This window comes from Pituophis catenifer, unplaced genomic scaffold, assembly GCF_029215685.1.
Source record: "Pituophis catenifer annectens isolate HBS135680 unplaced genomic scaffold, rPitCat1.0.hap2 SCAF_1, whole genome shotgun sequence".
NCBI classification, from domain to species: Eukaryota; Metazoa; Chordata; class Lepidosauria; order Squamata; family Colubridae; genus Pituophis; species Pituophis catenifer.
In genome coordinates, this window is record NW_027256881.1 from 130,651,206 (window position 1) to 130,667,408 (window position 16,203).

At 43.5% G+C, this 16,203-nt stretch overlaps 1 protein-coding gene across 1 annotated transcript in view; it reads right to left on the reverse strand.

Annotated features, from left to right (window-relative positions):
• PXDN (peroxidasin) overlaps positions 1-15,688 on the reverse strand; it is an 87,550-nt gene extending 71,862 nt beyond the window's left edge. The window contains exon 1 of the mRNA XM_070955067.1: positions 15,477-15,688. Coding sequence (XP_070811168.1) covers positions 15,477-15,688 — 212 coding nt within the window. The remainder of the gene's footprint in view (positions 1-15,476) is intronic.
• Positions 15,689-16,203: the final 515 nt, after the last annotated feature.

Consider the following 16,203-nt stretch of genomic DNA (forward strand, 5'->3'; position numbering starts at 1 on the left):
CCAACTGTTTTCTCCTGAAAACTAAGTTTGCATTTTGAATTTATTTTGAACTTCTTCATGGTTGAAAGTCTCCTTCAAACTGAGCTTACCTCTGATGATTTCATGGACACAATCATAGTCTTGGCAACTAAACTTTAGTGGTTTGCTATAGTTTCATATTTTTTTCAATTTCCCAGGCCAGTTTGCCTGCAGCCCTGGTGGTTTCCCATTCAAGTAGTGATCAGATCTCACCTTGTTTAACTTTCCCAAAGTGGGCCAAATTTAGCCAGGTGCTGTTGTTCACTTGAACCGCATTGATGCACTGGTGTCTTATGAAAAGATGATCCCCTCAAGCACAGTTGGTTCAACTTGTTTGCAGAATACATGTAGTTCTTGACTTACAAGTTCATTTAGTGACCACTCAAAGTTACAAGGGTACTGAAAAGAGAGATTTATGACCATTTTTCAGAGTTACCACTAACTTTTAACTGTACCATCATTATAATTTGGAAATTAACCATGCAGGATAATTCTAGAATAAAAAAAAAGGAATGGATACAAATGGGGCATTTACAAATAATGTAAAGGAGTCCCTAGGTTACCTTCATAAAAGACCTTCCAATCTTTTCCTCATTCCCCTTTCCCTTTGCTGACATCGGAGTCACAGTAAATCTGAAGATTTCATCAACAAAGGGGTGAAAGAATCCATTCTTTGGCAGATGAAGTTCAGTCAGCAGAAAGGTACTGTTGATATTACTCACTGTATTTTAGCAATGAAGCTTAACAAATAGATCTGACAATAGAAGGTTATTAACAGATCTCATCAGTAAGTAAAGCTACAATCAGAAGTTGTTTAGGCAAGCAGGTGACAAACTGTAGTAGCATTATGTATTTTTTAATTCTAGATTTAATGGTCATGTGGGGGATTTACCACATTAATGTGGTAAGTGATCTCTGACACATCCGGAGTCCATATACTGTTCCTTCTGCAGAAGGAAGCTCATCTCTGCCTCTTTCTCCTGTCCTGATAGCATCACTAGTTCTGCGTACACATAAGTGAGGCTTCTGTAATAGGCACAAGTGACCCTTTCTACAGCACTATTTCTAACATGACAAGAGGCAGACTTTAGTGGATTGCGGTTTTTTTCCCCTATCTTTAAATTTCAAAGCAAACTATTCTAACATAGGAATCTTGCTCAGTAACCTAAATAGGTTCTTTGCACTGAAACCTAACAGTAGTCCTCCAATATAAGGTTGATGCACTGCAGCTGGCCCTTTAATACTATTTTTCCTACCTTTCCACACCATACAGTTCTCTTCCATTCTAGGCTTTCTAACAGAGTTATATATTCTATATGCACTACTTGATGAAAAATAACTTTCCCTCAAATTAGAAGAATGTTAGCTGAAGATAAATAGGTGACTGCAACAACTGTAGTGTCGCAGCTGTCCAAATGAAAGGAAGTCTGCAGGCTTTCTTCATCTCTCCAGTTGGGTCTTAGACCTTCATTTAGCTCAGCTCTCTTTTGAAAGGAATCAACTGCTCCCAGCAACAAGAGCCCCAAAACAATAAGAATCTAAAGTTGGTAGCCTTCTCCCCCAACATCTGACACATTCCATTCCTGCTGAGCCAGGATTCATTTAGCTTTTGCTTGGAACCACCTTGAAATTTATGGCCATCATGACATTATTCCCACTTTTTCTTATATCTAACTGAAATCATGATAATGGAGCCTTGTCATTGGGCAGACAGCGATGCTACAGCATCATATTTGTGCATGTTGATTGGCACAACTTTTTAGTTTGCATCCAGAGATGCCTCACGTTCACCCAGAAATGTTCTTTTCAATTGACCTCATTTCACACAGAAAAATGACCCAGAAAAAAAAAAAACATACAAGGTGAAGAAACAGTATATGACTATGTGTATATGTGCGCACTTGTTTGTGAACATACACATTTGTAGGAGCGGAGTGAATAGTGGGAGCTCTCAGTCCTCCTCTTTCCCAAAATACTCTGGGTTTTACACATCTTGGCCCTGCCTTTTTCCTATGTACCTGGTATTTACTGCTGCCATTACCTATCTTGTCAAGGGATATCTTTACCTGGTGTCCTTCACCTAACACCAGCATGTCAAACAAATAAGAGTCCCATAACCCATAGCCTTAGAGACAAGTATCCTCCCCCCAAAAATAATTAAAATGAAATAATTTTTATGATACCATCTTCTAGCGTTTTAAACTTTGCAGCATATGATGGGGAAAACAGCCCCCTTTCTTTTGGAGATAGAGCAATCTTACAAGCAATAAATAAAATTATTTCATTTAAAAAAAAAAAAGAAAAGGCAAGAAAATCCCTTCTCATTTTTAAGTAGTCAAAGGTAAAATATCCAGTAATAAGGGAAATAAAAATACAGGGCTGTTAAAATCCCAGCCAGAGCCTTAATGGAATCTTCCACAGAAAACTATCAAGGAGAAGATGCGTTGATCCTACTGATATGCTCCTTCTCAGGGTTCGGGGAAGATCATCCAGCCCCACCCCGGTGACCATCTCGTTGATAGTCAGGAAGGGGCTACTGTTTTAACAGGTTATGAGCCTCATCGTCGCTACGCCTTCGTCAAACTGGGGAGGACCCAGGCAAGGGAGGCGTGGCCAAGAAAAACTGACTCAGTCTCCAGGCAGAGAAGGAGAGTACTATCCATTCCTGGATGATCTTCCCCAACACAATGGAGAAGATAATGTTCTTGGCAGGCAGAAGATAGATCTGCCAATAAAAAAAGTCTCTGATAAAAGAGGGTGCCAAGAGATATAAAAATCACACCATTTACCAGTATGTGCAGAGACACAAATATGTGGGACAACAGACATCAGAGATCATTAGGCCTAACACACATTCCAGAATAAAATAATATTATGCAATATTGCTAACTAGACATGTTTTACCAATCTTTCCTGAGGTAAATGTTGCCTGAGGCAGATAATTTCTGAAGCTTCTCCTCCTAGCCTTGGATCCTGACTAGACTTTGCCTTTTTCTCTCTCGCTCTGAAGTTTATATTTTAAAACAAAAATAAGCTATATAGTAGAATTGATGAACCTTTTCGGCACCGAGTGCTGAAACGGGAGTGTGCGCACGCTGGAAACCAGAACAGCAGTCCGCATTCACGTGCTGATGATCTTCTGGTTTCTGGTGCATGCATGCACGCTGGCCACGTGGTCTTCCGGTTTCTGGCACGCATGCACGTACAAAGACCAGCTGCCCGATGCACATGCACGTGCCGGAAACAGAAGGGTGTCAATGAAGCGCCCCCCCAGCCTGGCACCAAGAACAAGACAGCACAGCTCCCCCTCCCACTTCTGCCAAGGGAGCGTGACCGCTTCCCGCTGGTGCACCTCTTACCCCGGCGCCGGACAGACATTCCTCCCATGCGGACTCAACTCCTGCACAGCCCCGCTGCCCCCAGAAGAGCAGCAGCAGCAGCAGCAGCCACAGGGCGAGGGCAGGAGCGACCAGCTGGCCTCCACAACTGCTCCCCTGCCAGCAAGCTGGGCCCTCAGTGGCGTCTTCATGCATGAGGTCTCAGCCTTCCTGGACAAACCTTGTCAGCAGAAACAAACCATGCTGAAATGATCAATGTCCAGGCTTTTAACAATGGTTTAATGTAGCTGCAAGCTAGATCCGAGGAAACGCTGAATTCAAACAGTTCAAAATCAGCGCTGAGAGCATCTGCTTCTCAGTGCTTTTTGTAGAGCCATGCCGCCCACCTGCCACACCGACGATCATCTGGACTTCTCTCAGCTGTGGAATGCTTTCCTCTGAGCCGCCCTCTTCCGCGACGGTTTCATGACGGCATTCTTCGGCGACCTCATCTCCCTTCCTCCGACACTCTCAGTTCTCCCAGCCCCGGCTGCCTAACTTCGGTGCCACCGTCACCACACCCCGTGAAACTACAGTTCGCTCAGCATTAAAGCATGTCCATTTCCTCCACCACTTCTCCTTCCCTTCCCTGAGTTGTCGAGCGGAGTGCCAGGTTCGACACCTCTTACCCCGGCGCTGGATATTCTTCCCATGTGGACTCAACTCCTGCACAGCCCCGCTGTCCCAGAAGAGCAGCAGTAGCAGCGGCAGCCACAGATCGAGGGCAGGAGTGACCAGCTGGCCTGCACAGCTGCTCCCCTGCCAGCAAGCTGGGCCCTCAGCAGCATCTCCATGCATGAGGAACTGCACTCTCATCTGGCCCTCCTGGGACAGCTCCCCTCCTCCTCCTCCAGCATCCTGGCCAGAAGCGGCAGCGCAAGAACCACCACTGCCCTCACCATTTGGCGGCAGCAGCAGCAGCTGGCAGTGCGGGCAGCCAGGGGCAAGGGGTGACGGGGCGGCTCTCGTGCTGCTACTTCCGGCCGGGATGCTGGAGGAGGAGGAGAGCCCATCGGGGAGGCAAGCTGCCCCAGGAGGGCTGGAGAGCACAGCTCCTCACACATGGAAACACCACCGAGGGCCGGCTTGCGGGCAGGGAGGGGCTGTGGGGGCCAGCTGGTCACTCCTGCCTCTCACCCTATGACTGCCACTGCTGCTGCTGCTCTTCTAGGGTGCCCGAGCCAGCCAGGTGCTCCAGACCATGGATGCGTGTCGGTGCCGTGAGCTGGAGGGCTGGGGCCACACAAGAAGCACACTCGGGCAGGGAGGGAAGGAAGCCCCGGCCCACCCATCCTGGCCAACAGCTCTGCTCCCCTAGGAAATGACCGCTGGGATCCCCCTCCATATTTCTGAGCACGTGAGCCATTGCCTGTTACTCCTCCAGGTTCTGGCGCGCCGGCACACCGCACATGGGAGAGCCGGAAACCAGAAGAGCAGTTGCCCAGTGTGCATGTGCACCATAAACCAAAGGACCAGGTGGGGTGTGCACCAGGCGGCTGCTCTTCTGGTTTCCGGCTCTCCCACACACGTGAAGACCAGCTCGCTGGTGCACCGGAACCTGGAAGCGCAATGGGTGACAGTTCGCGTGCCTGGAGAGATGGCTCTGTGTGCCATAGGTTTGCCATCACAGCTACAGTAGGGCGAAAAAGTATTTAGTCAGCCACCAACTGTGCAAGTTCTCCCACTTAAAAAGATGAGAGAGGCCTGTAATTGTCATCATAGGTAGACCTCAACTATGAGAGACAAAATGAGAAAACAAATCCAGACAATCACATTGTCTGTTTTGGAAAGAATTTATTTGCAAATTATGGTGGAAAATAAGTATTTGGTCACCTACAAACAAGCAAGATTTCTGGCTCTCACAGACCTGTAACTTCTTCTTTAAGAGGCTCCTCTGTCCTCCATTCATTACCTGTATTAATGGCACCTGTTTGAACTTGTTATCAGTATAAAAGACACCTATCCACAAGCTCAAACAGTCACACTCCAAACTCCACTATGGTGAAGACCAAAGAGCTGTCGAAGGACACCAGAAACAAAATTGTAGACCTGCACCAGGCTGGGAAGACTGAATCTGCAATAGGCAAACAGCTTGGTGTGAAGAAATCAACTGTGGGAGCAATAATTAGAAAATGGAAGACATACAAGACCACTGATAATCTCCCTCGATCTGGGGCTCCACACAAGATCTCACCCCGTGGGGTCAAAATGATCACAAGAACGGTGAGCAAAAATCCCAGAACCACACGGGGGGACCTAGTGAATGACCTGCAAAGCTGGGACCAACATAATAAAGGCTACCATCAGTAACACACTACGCTGCCAGGGACTCAGATCCTGCAGTGCCAGACGTGTCCCCCTGCTTAAGCCAGTACATGTCCGGGCCCATCTGAAGTTTGCTAGAGAGCATTTGGATGATGCAGAAGAGGATTGGGAGAATGTCATATAGTCAGATGAAACCAAAGTAGAACTGTTTGGTAGAAACACAACTCGTCGTGTTTGGAGGAGAGAGAATGCTGAGTTGCATCCAAAGAACACCATACCTACTGTGAAGCATGGGGGTGGCAACATCATGCTTTGGGGCTGTTTCTCTGCAAAGGGACCAGGACGACTGATCCGTGTACAGGAAAGAATGAATGGGGCCATATATTGTGAGATTTTGAATGCAAACCTCCTTCCATCAGCAAGGGCATTGAAGATGAAATGTGGCTGGGTCTTTCAGCATGACAATGATTCCAAACACACCGCCCAGGCAACGAAGGAGTGGCTTCGTAAGAAGCATTTCAAGGTCCTGGAGTGGCCTAGCCAGTCTCCAGATCTCAACCCCATAGAAAACCTTTGGAGGGAGTTGAAAGTCCGTGTTACCCAGCGACAGCCCCAAAACATCACTGCTCTAGAGGAGATCTGCATAGAGGAATGGGCCAACATACCAGCAACAGTGTGTGCCAACCTTGTGAAGACTTACAGAAAACGTTTGACCTCTGTCATTGCCAATAAAGGATACAGTCAGGTCCAAAAATATTGGGACATCGACACAATTCTAACATCTTTGGCTCTATACACCACCACAATGGAGTTGGAATGAAACAAACACGATGTGCATTAACTGCAGACTGTCAGCTTTAATTTGAGGGTATGTACATCCAACTCAGGTGAGCGGTGTAGGACTTACAGCAGTTTGTATATGTGCCTCCCACTTGTTAAGGGACCAAAAGTAATGGGACAATTGGCTTCTCAGCTGTTCCATGGCCAGGTGTGTGATATTCCCTCATTACCCCAATTACAATGTGCAGATAAAAGGCCCAGAGTTCATTTCAAGTGTGCTATTTGCATTTGGAATCTGTTGCTGTCAACTCTCAAGATGAGATCCAAAGAGCTGTCACTATCAGTGAAGCAAGCCATCATTAGGCTGAAGAAACAAAACAAACCCATCAGAGAGATAGCAAGAACATTAGGCGTGGCCAAAACAACTGTTTGAAACATTCTCAAAAAGAAGGAATGCACCGGTGAGCTCAGCAACACCAAAAGACCCAGGAGACCACGGAAAACAAGTGTGGTAGATGACCGAAGAATTCTTTCCCTGGTGAAGAAAACACCCTTCACAACAGTTGGCCAGATCAAGAACACTCTCCAGGAGGTAGGTGTATGTGTGTCAAAGTCAACAATCAAGAGAAGACTTCACCAGAGTGAATACAGAGGGTTCACCACAAGATGTAAACCATTGGTGAGCCTCAAAAACAGGAAGGCCAGATTAGAGTTTGCCAAACAACATCTAACAAAGCCTTCCCAGTTCTGGAACAAGATCCTATGGACAGATGAGACCAAGATCAACTTGTACCAGAGTGATGGGAAGAGAAGAGTATGGAGAAGGAAAGGAACTGCTCATGATCCTAAGCATACCACCTCATCAGTGAAGCATGGTGGTGGTAGTGTCATGGCGTGAGCATGTATGGCTGCCAATGGAACTTGTTCTCTTATGTTTATTGATGATGTGACTGCTGACAAAAGCAGCAGGATGAATTCTGAAGTGTTTCAGGCAATATTATCTGCTCACATTCAGCCAAATGCTGCAGAACTCATTGGACAGCGCTTCACAGTGCAGATGGACAATGACCCAAAGCATACTGCAAAAGCAACCGAAGAGTTTTTGAACGGACAGAAGTGGAATGTTATGCAATGGCCAAGTCAATCACCTGACCTGAATCCCATTGAGTATGCATTTCACTTGCTGAAGACAAAACTGAAGGGAAAATGCCCCAAGCACAAGCAGGAGCTGAAGATAGTTGCAGTAGAGGCCTGGCAGAGCATCACCAGGGATGAAACCCAGCGTCTGGTGATGTCTATGCATTCCAGACTTCAGGCTGTGATTGACTGCAAAGGATTTGCAACCAAGTATTAAGAAGGGAAAGTTTGATTTATGATTATTATTCTGTCCCATTACTTTTGGTCCCTTAACAAGTGGGAGGCACATATACAAACTGCTGTAAGTCCTACACCGTTCACCTGAGTTGGATGTACATACCCTTAAATTAAAGCTGACAGTCTGCAGTTAAAGCACATTGTATTTGTTTCATTCCAACTCCATTGTGGTGGTGTATAGAGCCAAAGATGTTAGAATTGTGTCGATGTCCCAATATTTCTGGACCTGATTGTATATAACAAAGTATTAAGATGAACTTTTGATATTGACCAAATACTTATTTTCCACCATAATTTGCAAATAAATTCTTTCCAAATTAGACAATGTGATTGTCTGGATTTGTTTTCTCATTTTGTCTCTCATAGTTGAGGTCTATCTATGATGACAATTACAGGCCTCTCTCATCTTTTTAAGTGGGAGAACTTGCACAATTGGTGGCTGACTAAATACTTTTTTGCCCCACTGTATATAGCTATAGATAGACATAGATATAGCTAAATAGCAACTATTAACACTGGGTTCAAAGGAAACAAAAAGCATGACAGAATAAATTTATTATTTAGGAAGAGAATCCTTGGGTTATAAGTGTAATTGGGACAGGGATTGCATGTGCACATAAAAAAATGACACATTGCTTAACAACAGCTAATCCCAGTTGCATATAAAACATATAAGTCATTAAATGAGAAGTGGTGGTAGTCCCAGATAAAGAAGGGGAGGAGTGCCACTGAGGAGGCCAGAGAGGGCTTGGGAGGCCCAGTGCAGACTATGCAAGTCGAAAGAGGCTGGGAAGAACTCGATGCAGGCAGTTGTTAAGTTGCGGGAGGCCTGGGAGGGCCTGGGGAGATTGTGTGGGGGAAAGGAGATGCTGCGGCAAGAAGCAACTTTGCTTCCAACTTCCCCACTTTTGCTTGTAGAAACTGGCAAGGTCACAAATGGCGATCATGTGACCACAGCTCATGATGTTATTGAGAGCCAGGCATCCAAATGATAGAGAAAATGATGTGATTCCACATTAGAAAAATCTAACATAAAGCTTCACACATCTTTCACTTTTATCAAATTCCACTCTGCTAAATGTACTCTGTAACTTTGCAGACTGCAGTAAGAATAGTTAACTTTAGGTCTGTAATGCTTATGAGTAGCACCATCCCTATATGTGAGACATGATTAATTCCAGCTCCTATCTGTCCAAGTGCTCTGATATAGAACTGGGGGGGGGGATCAAAAATTATGTCAAAAAAGAAATTTTTGAAAATTTGCAATTAAAACAAACAGTGCAGACACAAAATCAAATTTTATTTAAATGTAAGTTAAAGTTAGTAAGTCCTCTGCAGACAATCAAATAGTGTATGAATAAGGTGTGTACTTTATTAATATCTAATATGGATACACACACATATACATACACACACATACACACATACAAATTATATGGTTATAATAGTGTATAACTGTGATGGCGAACCTATGGCAGGCGTGCCAGAAGTGGCATGCAGAGCCATATCTCCGGGCATGCGGAGCCATCGCCTGTTGCTCTTCTGGGTTCCGGTGACCAGCCAGCTGGTCTTCACGCAAGCAGGAGCACCAGAAACTGAAAGAGCAGTCGCCCGATGCAGATGCACCCACCTGGAAGATGATCTTCCAGTTTCCGGCGTGCACATGCGTGCTGGCTACCTGGTCTTCTGGTTTCTGGTGCACATGCGCACATGAAGAACAGTTCGCGTGCCCAAAGACGTGGAGACAGGATTTCAGTGGTCACTTCCTAGGGGAGAGAGCTGTTGGCCCGGACAGGTGGGCCAGGGCTTCCCTCCCACCCCGCCCGAGCGGGCTTCTTGTGCGGCCCCAGCCCTCCAGCCCACTGCGACACGCGTCCGCGGTCGGGAGTGCCTGGCCGATTCGGCACCCCAGAAGAGCAGCAGCAGCAGCGCTGCTTGTTCTCGGTGGCGGGCAAGGTGGGGGCGACAGTTCTCCTCCAGAATTCCAGCCACAATCGGCAGGGTGAGAACTGCTGCCCCTAGATCCTACTACCAACATCTCTGAGTCTGGATCGATCCATGTACATACATATAGATATAATGAATAATATTCATGTAAAGTAGAATTGATTAGATTTTTCTTAACTACTAAATTTATACCACACTTTTCATCTAGGAATTTATTTGATTTACACAATGAGCTCCCTGGCAAATCAGAAATACATGTAACATGAAGGATAAGAATCAGGAAAAAAATAGCAAAAACCTACTGATAAAATATTTAGCCAATAGTTATGAATAAGCCGCATCTAGAAGATTGCATTTACAATGCTGAAAAGAAGTTGTTATATAACATTAGATCCATCTTTATATTACTGTAATACTAAATGTGTCTCCCAATTCAACACCAGGAAAAGAATAGCCATGTTTTTGAAACAGGTGAGACAAAAAATCGTAGAATTGAAGGAGAAACCTACCTATAAATTTAGATTCTTATTTCTATGGTAGGCAGACCTTCTGCATACATATGGTTTAAATCTTGTCGGCAATAAAGCATCTTATCCATGCCTGTGAATTTCTGTTCTTAGCAAGTTCCAGAATATAGGGAGAAGTGCCTGCACAATTATTTGCTACCATGCCTGCCATGAGGTCTGGTATTGGTGAATTCTAGACCAATACATAAATAAGAGCACATTCCTTTTTTTAACTGCATGAGGAAAAAGTTTTGCAAAGCACATGACAAGCTCTGTACCTTAGATCTGTTTGCTCAGCGGTCCGAGGATTTGATTGAATAGAGAAAGAATAGAGAAAGATGCAGAAGCAGCATTGTTAGTTACTGAAAAGATCCGGGGTGCAGACTCATAGAATTAAAATGTGTGGAAATGCATTTATTTATCAAATGTACAAACTTGGAGGTTAATATGGAAGTATAGTATGGAAATGTACATACTTGACATAATGTAAGCACGACTCCTATATAAATTAAAGCCTCAATATTCCCATTTTCAAAAATTAAGCACTAGTCACACTTGTTCTGAATCAATTACATCAGGATCTTGTGATTCTGTTCCCCTCCAATAATTGTTTTGTCTATTTTCTTTCCTAACTTTTTTTTTTTTTTTTTTTGGCCTATCTTCAACCTAGGTTTCTCTCATCTAACATCTCTTCACACATACCTATACACATAATCTTTTCTGTAAAACGAGGTAGTTCTCTTTGTATGAAGAGGAAAACAGGGTACTCCTTTTTGGTTGTTCTATGTTTGCTTGGCCAGCTCTTCACTTAATAAAGGAGGGTTTTTTCCCCCATTTCTTCTCTCCATCAACATTTGAACAAATCCCTTTTCGACAAAGAGCACGATAGAACACTTGGCCAATTTAGCCAAACTCCTCTGAGTAGCTTGCCTTGTGATATAAATGCACAGCTATTTTAATTCTATTATTTTCATTCTTTTAAAATTTCAGATCACATACCATATTTTTATTGAACTTTTTATTCACTTTTATTCAATCTCACCCAGGAACTTCATGTAGTTATTAAACAGGAATGAGGAGGTGGTGGAGTGTGTGGAATCCAGCAAAGATCTTTCCTCCTGCAGCAACACAACCTGGAAGCAATCTTGGAGAAAGGAAGACCACAAAAATGTGCCTCCCACTCCCCTAATTTGATCCAGAAGGATACCACTGTGACTGATACTGCTTATATTATTATCCTAGCAATTGAAACAACCAAAATGATGCTTATATATACAGATATCAGCAGATGGAGTATGGAAAAATCAAATTTAAGCTAAAGTTTCCGGGATATGATCTTAACCACACAACCATCATTTTCAAAGAGAACATCACAAATCATCCTGAAGTCCTGAACCTTACTGATCAGGAACCAGAGGAACTGTAGAATGAACCTAAGGAAGTCATCAAGGATGAATATCAAAAGACTTCGCCAAAGATGAAGAAATAGAAGAAAGTTGTCAGAACAAACTGCAGAAATTGCCAAGATAAAAGAAGACAAAAATTTCTACTGCAAACTAGTCCCTACTAGTGATTTGACAATAATAACCAAGGTGCAACCTTTACTAGAAAGACCAATTTACTTATAACATTACAGAAAAAATTCAGGGGGACCAAATATATAAAGTTAGATTTTTTTTCTTTTGCCTCAATGAGGATGCTGCAAATCTTAATGAAATGAGAAGCTTTGATTTCATTAAACCAGAACTCAAGTTTGGCATTTTTCTTAACTCCTGTTAAGGTGCCCATATTTTACTGACATCTGAGGGTGCAGCAGAGAACCAAAGCAACTCAGAATTTTGAAAACCCTCAACCCATGCATCACCCCTTCATATTTCTTTGGGAAAACATGGGATTTGGGGATTCTCAATCATAGACACTAAAAGAATAGAAAGGAGGAATCTTATGTCATCAGCATAAAATTCACTCAAACTGCAGAAAGTTACAGAAATATGAGAAGGAATGCATTTATATTTTACTTCAATTTGCAAGGTTGCCAGACTGATGGCACAATTTTATACCAATCTAGACTTAAAACGAAGTATTCTACTTTTATTTTGTAAGACTGTTTCCACACATAACACTTCACTTAACAAGCTATAAATTGCTGTTCCAACATCCTGTAAACCAGTGAGATAAAGCACAGTGGTTTTGTTCATAGAATACATTCTGCTGGAATGCTTACAATGCTTAATTCCTATCTCAGTCATAGTGATTTGCCTTCAAACTATATTTCATATCACGAACAAGCTTTAGACAGAACAAAAAATAAAATTTCTTCTGTTCTATGTAGTATGGAAACAAGAGGAAACCTGATTATTTTACAACTAGTTTACAACATTTATATATTTTAAATCTGGTGATAATTTAATATTAAAAACACATGTGTTATCACAAAGTCCATATTACAATTGAAATTTAGACACTATGATAATTTAACATGGAAGATAAAGTAATGGTGTTTCAGATATATTGGGCAGATGTTCATACAAATCCTGCTTATTCATTATTCAACAAATGGTGCCTCAGTACCAGAAGTAAGCAATGTGATACCCTCAGAATATTTTGCATTACAACTCAAACAAATCTCAGCCAGCATGATCTATAATCTAGGATTATGTTGGTTATTGTCCAAAGCATTTAGATAATACCACCAGATTGTCAATTCTTGATCTACAGAATATGACATAAGACTCACATTGAGACTTTTTAATACAATGATTTACAACCAGAACTCCAGGGTCAATTGGGGTCGTAAGTCAAGGACTATCTGTATGAGTACTTTTATCAATCAACTATTATTCATACATCTATTTAAATCTTCTGACTTGACAGAAAATTTCAACATAAAGCCTCATTGAGGTTCATTTGCAAAAGAGAATGACAGGAAATGTCATAAAGAATGTTCTGAGCAATACAAAAGTTCCCTTGTCAGTGTAGTTTTTCAATGCAATGCAAGAAACATTAAGCACCCATTTTCCACATTAGTCAGTTATTTAACAACTTTTATAGAATTTTGAAGAACATCCAATGAAAAGATCATGTATTAAGCCAAGGCTCAATTAATGGCAACATAGCACTTTTTATTTTTTTAGTTTTATGAAACAAAAGAAAATATTCTTAGAGAAATTTAAACAACTCAAAAGCAATTTTTCACTAGGATTTATAAGATGTTACACTATAGTTAATTATTATAGCGTTCAGAAGTAAACATAGTTCCAATATGTTTATTTATCTGGAAAAGTTATCCCAAAACATGTAGAAGACTTATTTCTGAATAAAAAAAGAAAAAGTAATTGTCTTACAGGAATACTTCTGAAGAGTTGAACATTGGAGTCTTGCAGTTTGTTACTGTACAAGAACATGAATATTACAAATAATAAAAAAAATCAATGGTTTTGTATATATTTTTTAAAAGAGAAAGAATTGAAAAACACTTTTAAAAAAGAAAATGCCAAAAGACAATTCTTGGAAACTCCCAGATACCTGACTGCCAGAAAATTTAAAATATTTATATAGCAGCCTGTAAGGAACTGGCTCTTGCAGACTTTTACTCCTGTGAATTTGAAGCAATTCTCCATATGGAGTACACAAATACCTTCTCCATTGTTGTCCAAATATGCTGGGACATACTTGGACAACATAGCTTAAATTCCCAGCCAATATAGCTGGGAAATGTTGGGAGTTACAATCCATCCCATTTGGAACTGGGGAAAGTCAATTCAGGCTATGCCTTTTTGTGAGGGAATTACCACAATATGAAAAAGCAGATGTCTTTAGTTTTTAGGACTAGAAGGATTGGACTGGAAGTTAGACAGGGAAACAACAACAGAGACCAGTCATTTCTGTACTGTTGCCAAGTTAACTATATGAATGTGTTTCTTAAGTGACTAGGACTTAGGTTAGATGGCTTGTAGCAAATGTGGAACTATCTTGTTCATATCTATACAATATATGTGTAAAGTTAAGTGGAAGGTGGTTTATGCATCTTTTTCTGAAATGGACACATGTGTATCAGAATTTTGAGACTACAGGATCACTTCCAGATAACTGCATACAAACAGATGTGATTCCAAACATTGAAGTCAAGCACTGATGTTACAACAGAGTTCTGCACCATTTTTAACTGTTCACTGTCCTAGGCTTGTGTTTTATACAAGATGCTTTTAACACACACACACACACACACACACACACACACACACACACACACACACAAAGACCTTACCTTATGTCAATGGAGTATTCCCCATAGGTGTTTCCCTCTCTGATGAAAAATGTCATACTTAAAGCCACTGATAAGATTCATGTTTTAAAGAAAGGTGGCAAAATTAAAATTCATATACAAATATTCATGTCTGACTGTTTTGTTTACAAAAGCTTTGAAGGCACATGTGAAACTCCCATCTCCTTGGCCCAAATACAAACCATATATCAAAGGTCACATTCCCATAATGAGAATACATATAGAATAAAAATTACAATGGTGCCTAGTTGTAAATTTTTTAGGATATCCCACCAGATTTTTTCACAGATATTCTGAATTCAAGATAAGTGAAAAGCCGCTACTGTACAACAAAGACTTTTCAAAGGCTTTGGAAAAGATGCACAAGCTTGTGTTGGTGGCTAAAGTGCCTAAAAAAGACAAAAGATCTTTAAGCTACAGGTCAAACACTTAGAAAAGAAAGACTAAACCAAACGACTAGGAAAACCGAAATCACATAAGGCTTTTTCTGTTGAAGTTGGTGCAGTGAAAAGCCCACCGCGAATTCATCCGGAGCCCCTGCCATTATTGAACACAGTGGAAACAACCCAGGCAAGTCACAAACACGGTTAACTTTTCAACGCTCGATTTTATCCGGAAAGTCGCCAACTCTCGAATCCTTTCCGAGTTTCCCACAGCTAAAAACTCCGTTTAAAGGCCATTTAACGTCGCCGGGTCGTGGATCCTCTCCCCGCCTTCCAACTTTTGGAGCGGGTGGATGGCGGCCAAAGAACTCTCGGAGCAAACGACTAAAGTTGCGGCCGGAGCAAACAAAAGAAAGCCCACAGCTGAGCTCCCCTCCTTGAGCTCTCCCTCCCCAACCCGCAAGAGCCCCTCGGGCGGCAAACAAAGGGCCGCACCGAAGACGACCCCTTCTCCCCCGCCCCGAGAGCCGCTCCCACTTACAGGATGGTGGTCTGCGGGGCCACGGCCGGGACGCTCTCCAGCATGAGATGCATGCAGCGCACCGTGGTGCGGAAGCAGAGGCAGCGGCTGGGGCACCACACGCTCCCCCGCTGGAGCGTCGGCGGCGGAGCCGGGGGCTGCTGTGGGGAAGCCAGAGGAGGCAAGAGGAGCAGCAGCAACCCGCAGCACAGTCCCGGAAGGCTCCCCGCCATGCCGCCGAGCGCCAGCGCCAGAGAGACTGCCAGGGGGCGAAGAGGGGCGGCGGCGGCGGCGGCAAACCTCGCGCTGTCCGACTAACCCCGCTCGCAGCGCTGGCTGGGCGAGCCGCGGACAGAGAGGCTGGGGCTGCGGCAGCGAGCACCTCCCCAGCGCTCGGCCCGGAGAGGGAGGAGGAGGAGGAGGAGGAGACGGGGGGGGGGGGCTGCTGAAGCGACCGCCCCGCCGGCTAGCCTGGCCCTGCCGTGGATTCCCCTTCGCTTTTCTCTCTGCCTTGAGGGGAACTGGCCTTGCTTTCCCTCTATCCCTCGGGAAGGCACGGAAGAGGCCGGCCAGCCCCCCCACCCCCCTTGTGGCTCCTTTCCCGCCAGCTGTGAGGAAGGCGAGCGCCGGGAAGAGGAGAGGCGGCGCAAAGTGGCTCCCTTTCCCTTGCTGCAGCTTGAGGCGAGGACCGCTGAGGCGAAGAACAGAGATTCAGAGGGCTGGAAGGGACAATAGAGGTCTTCTAGGT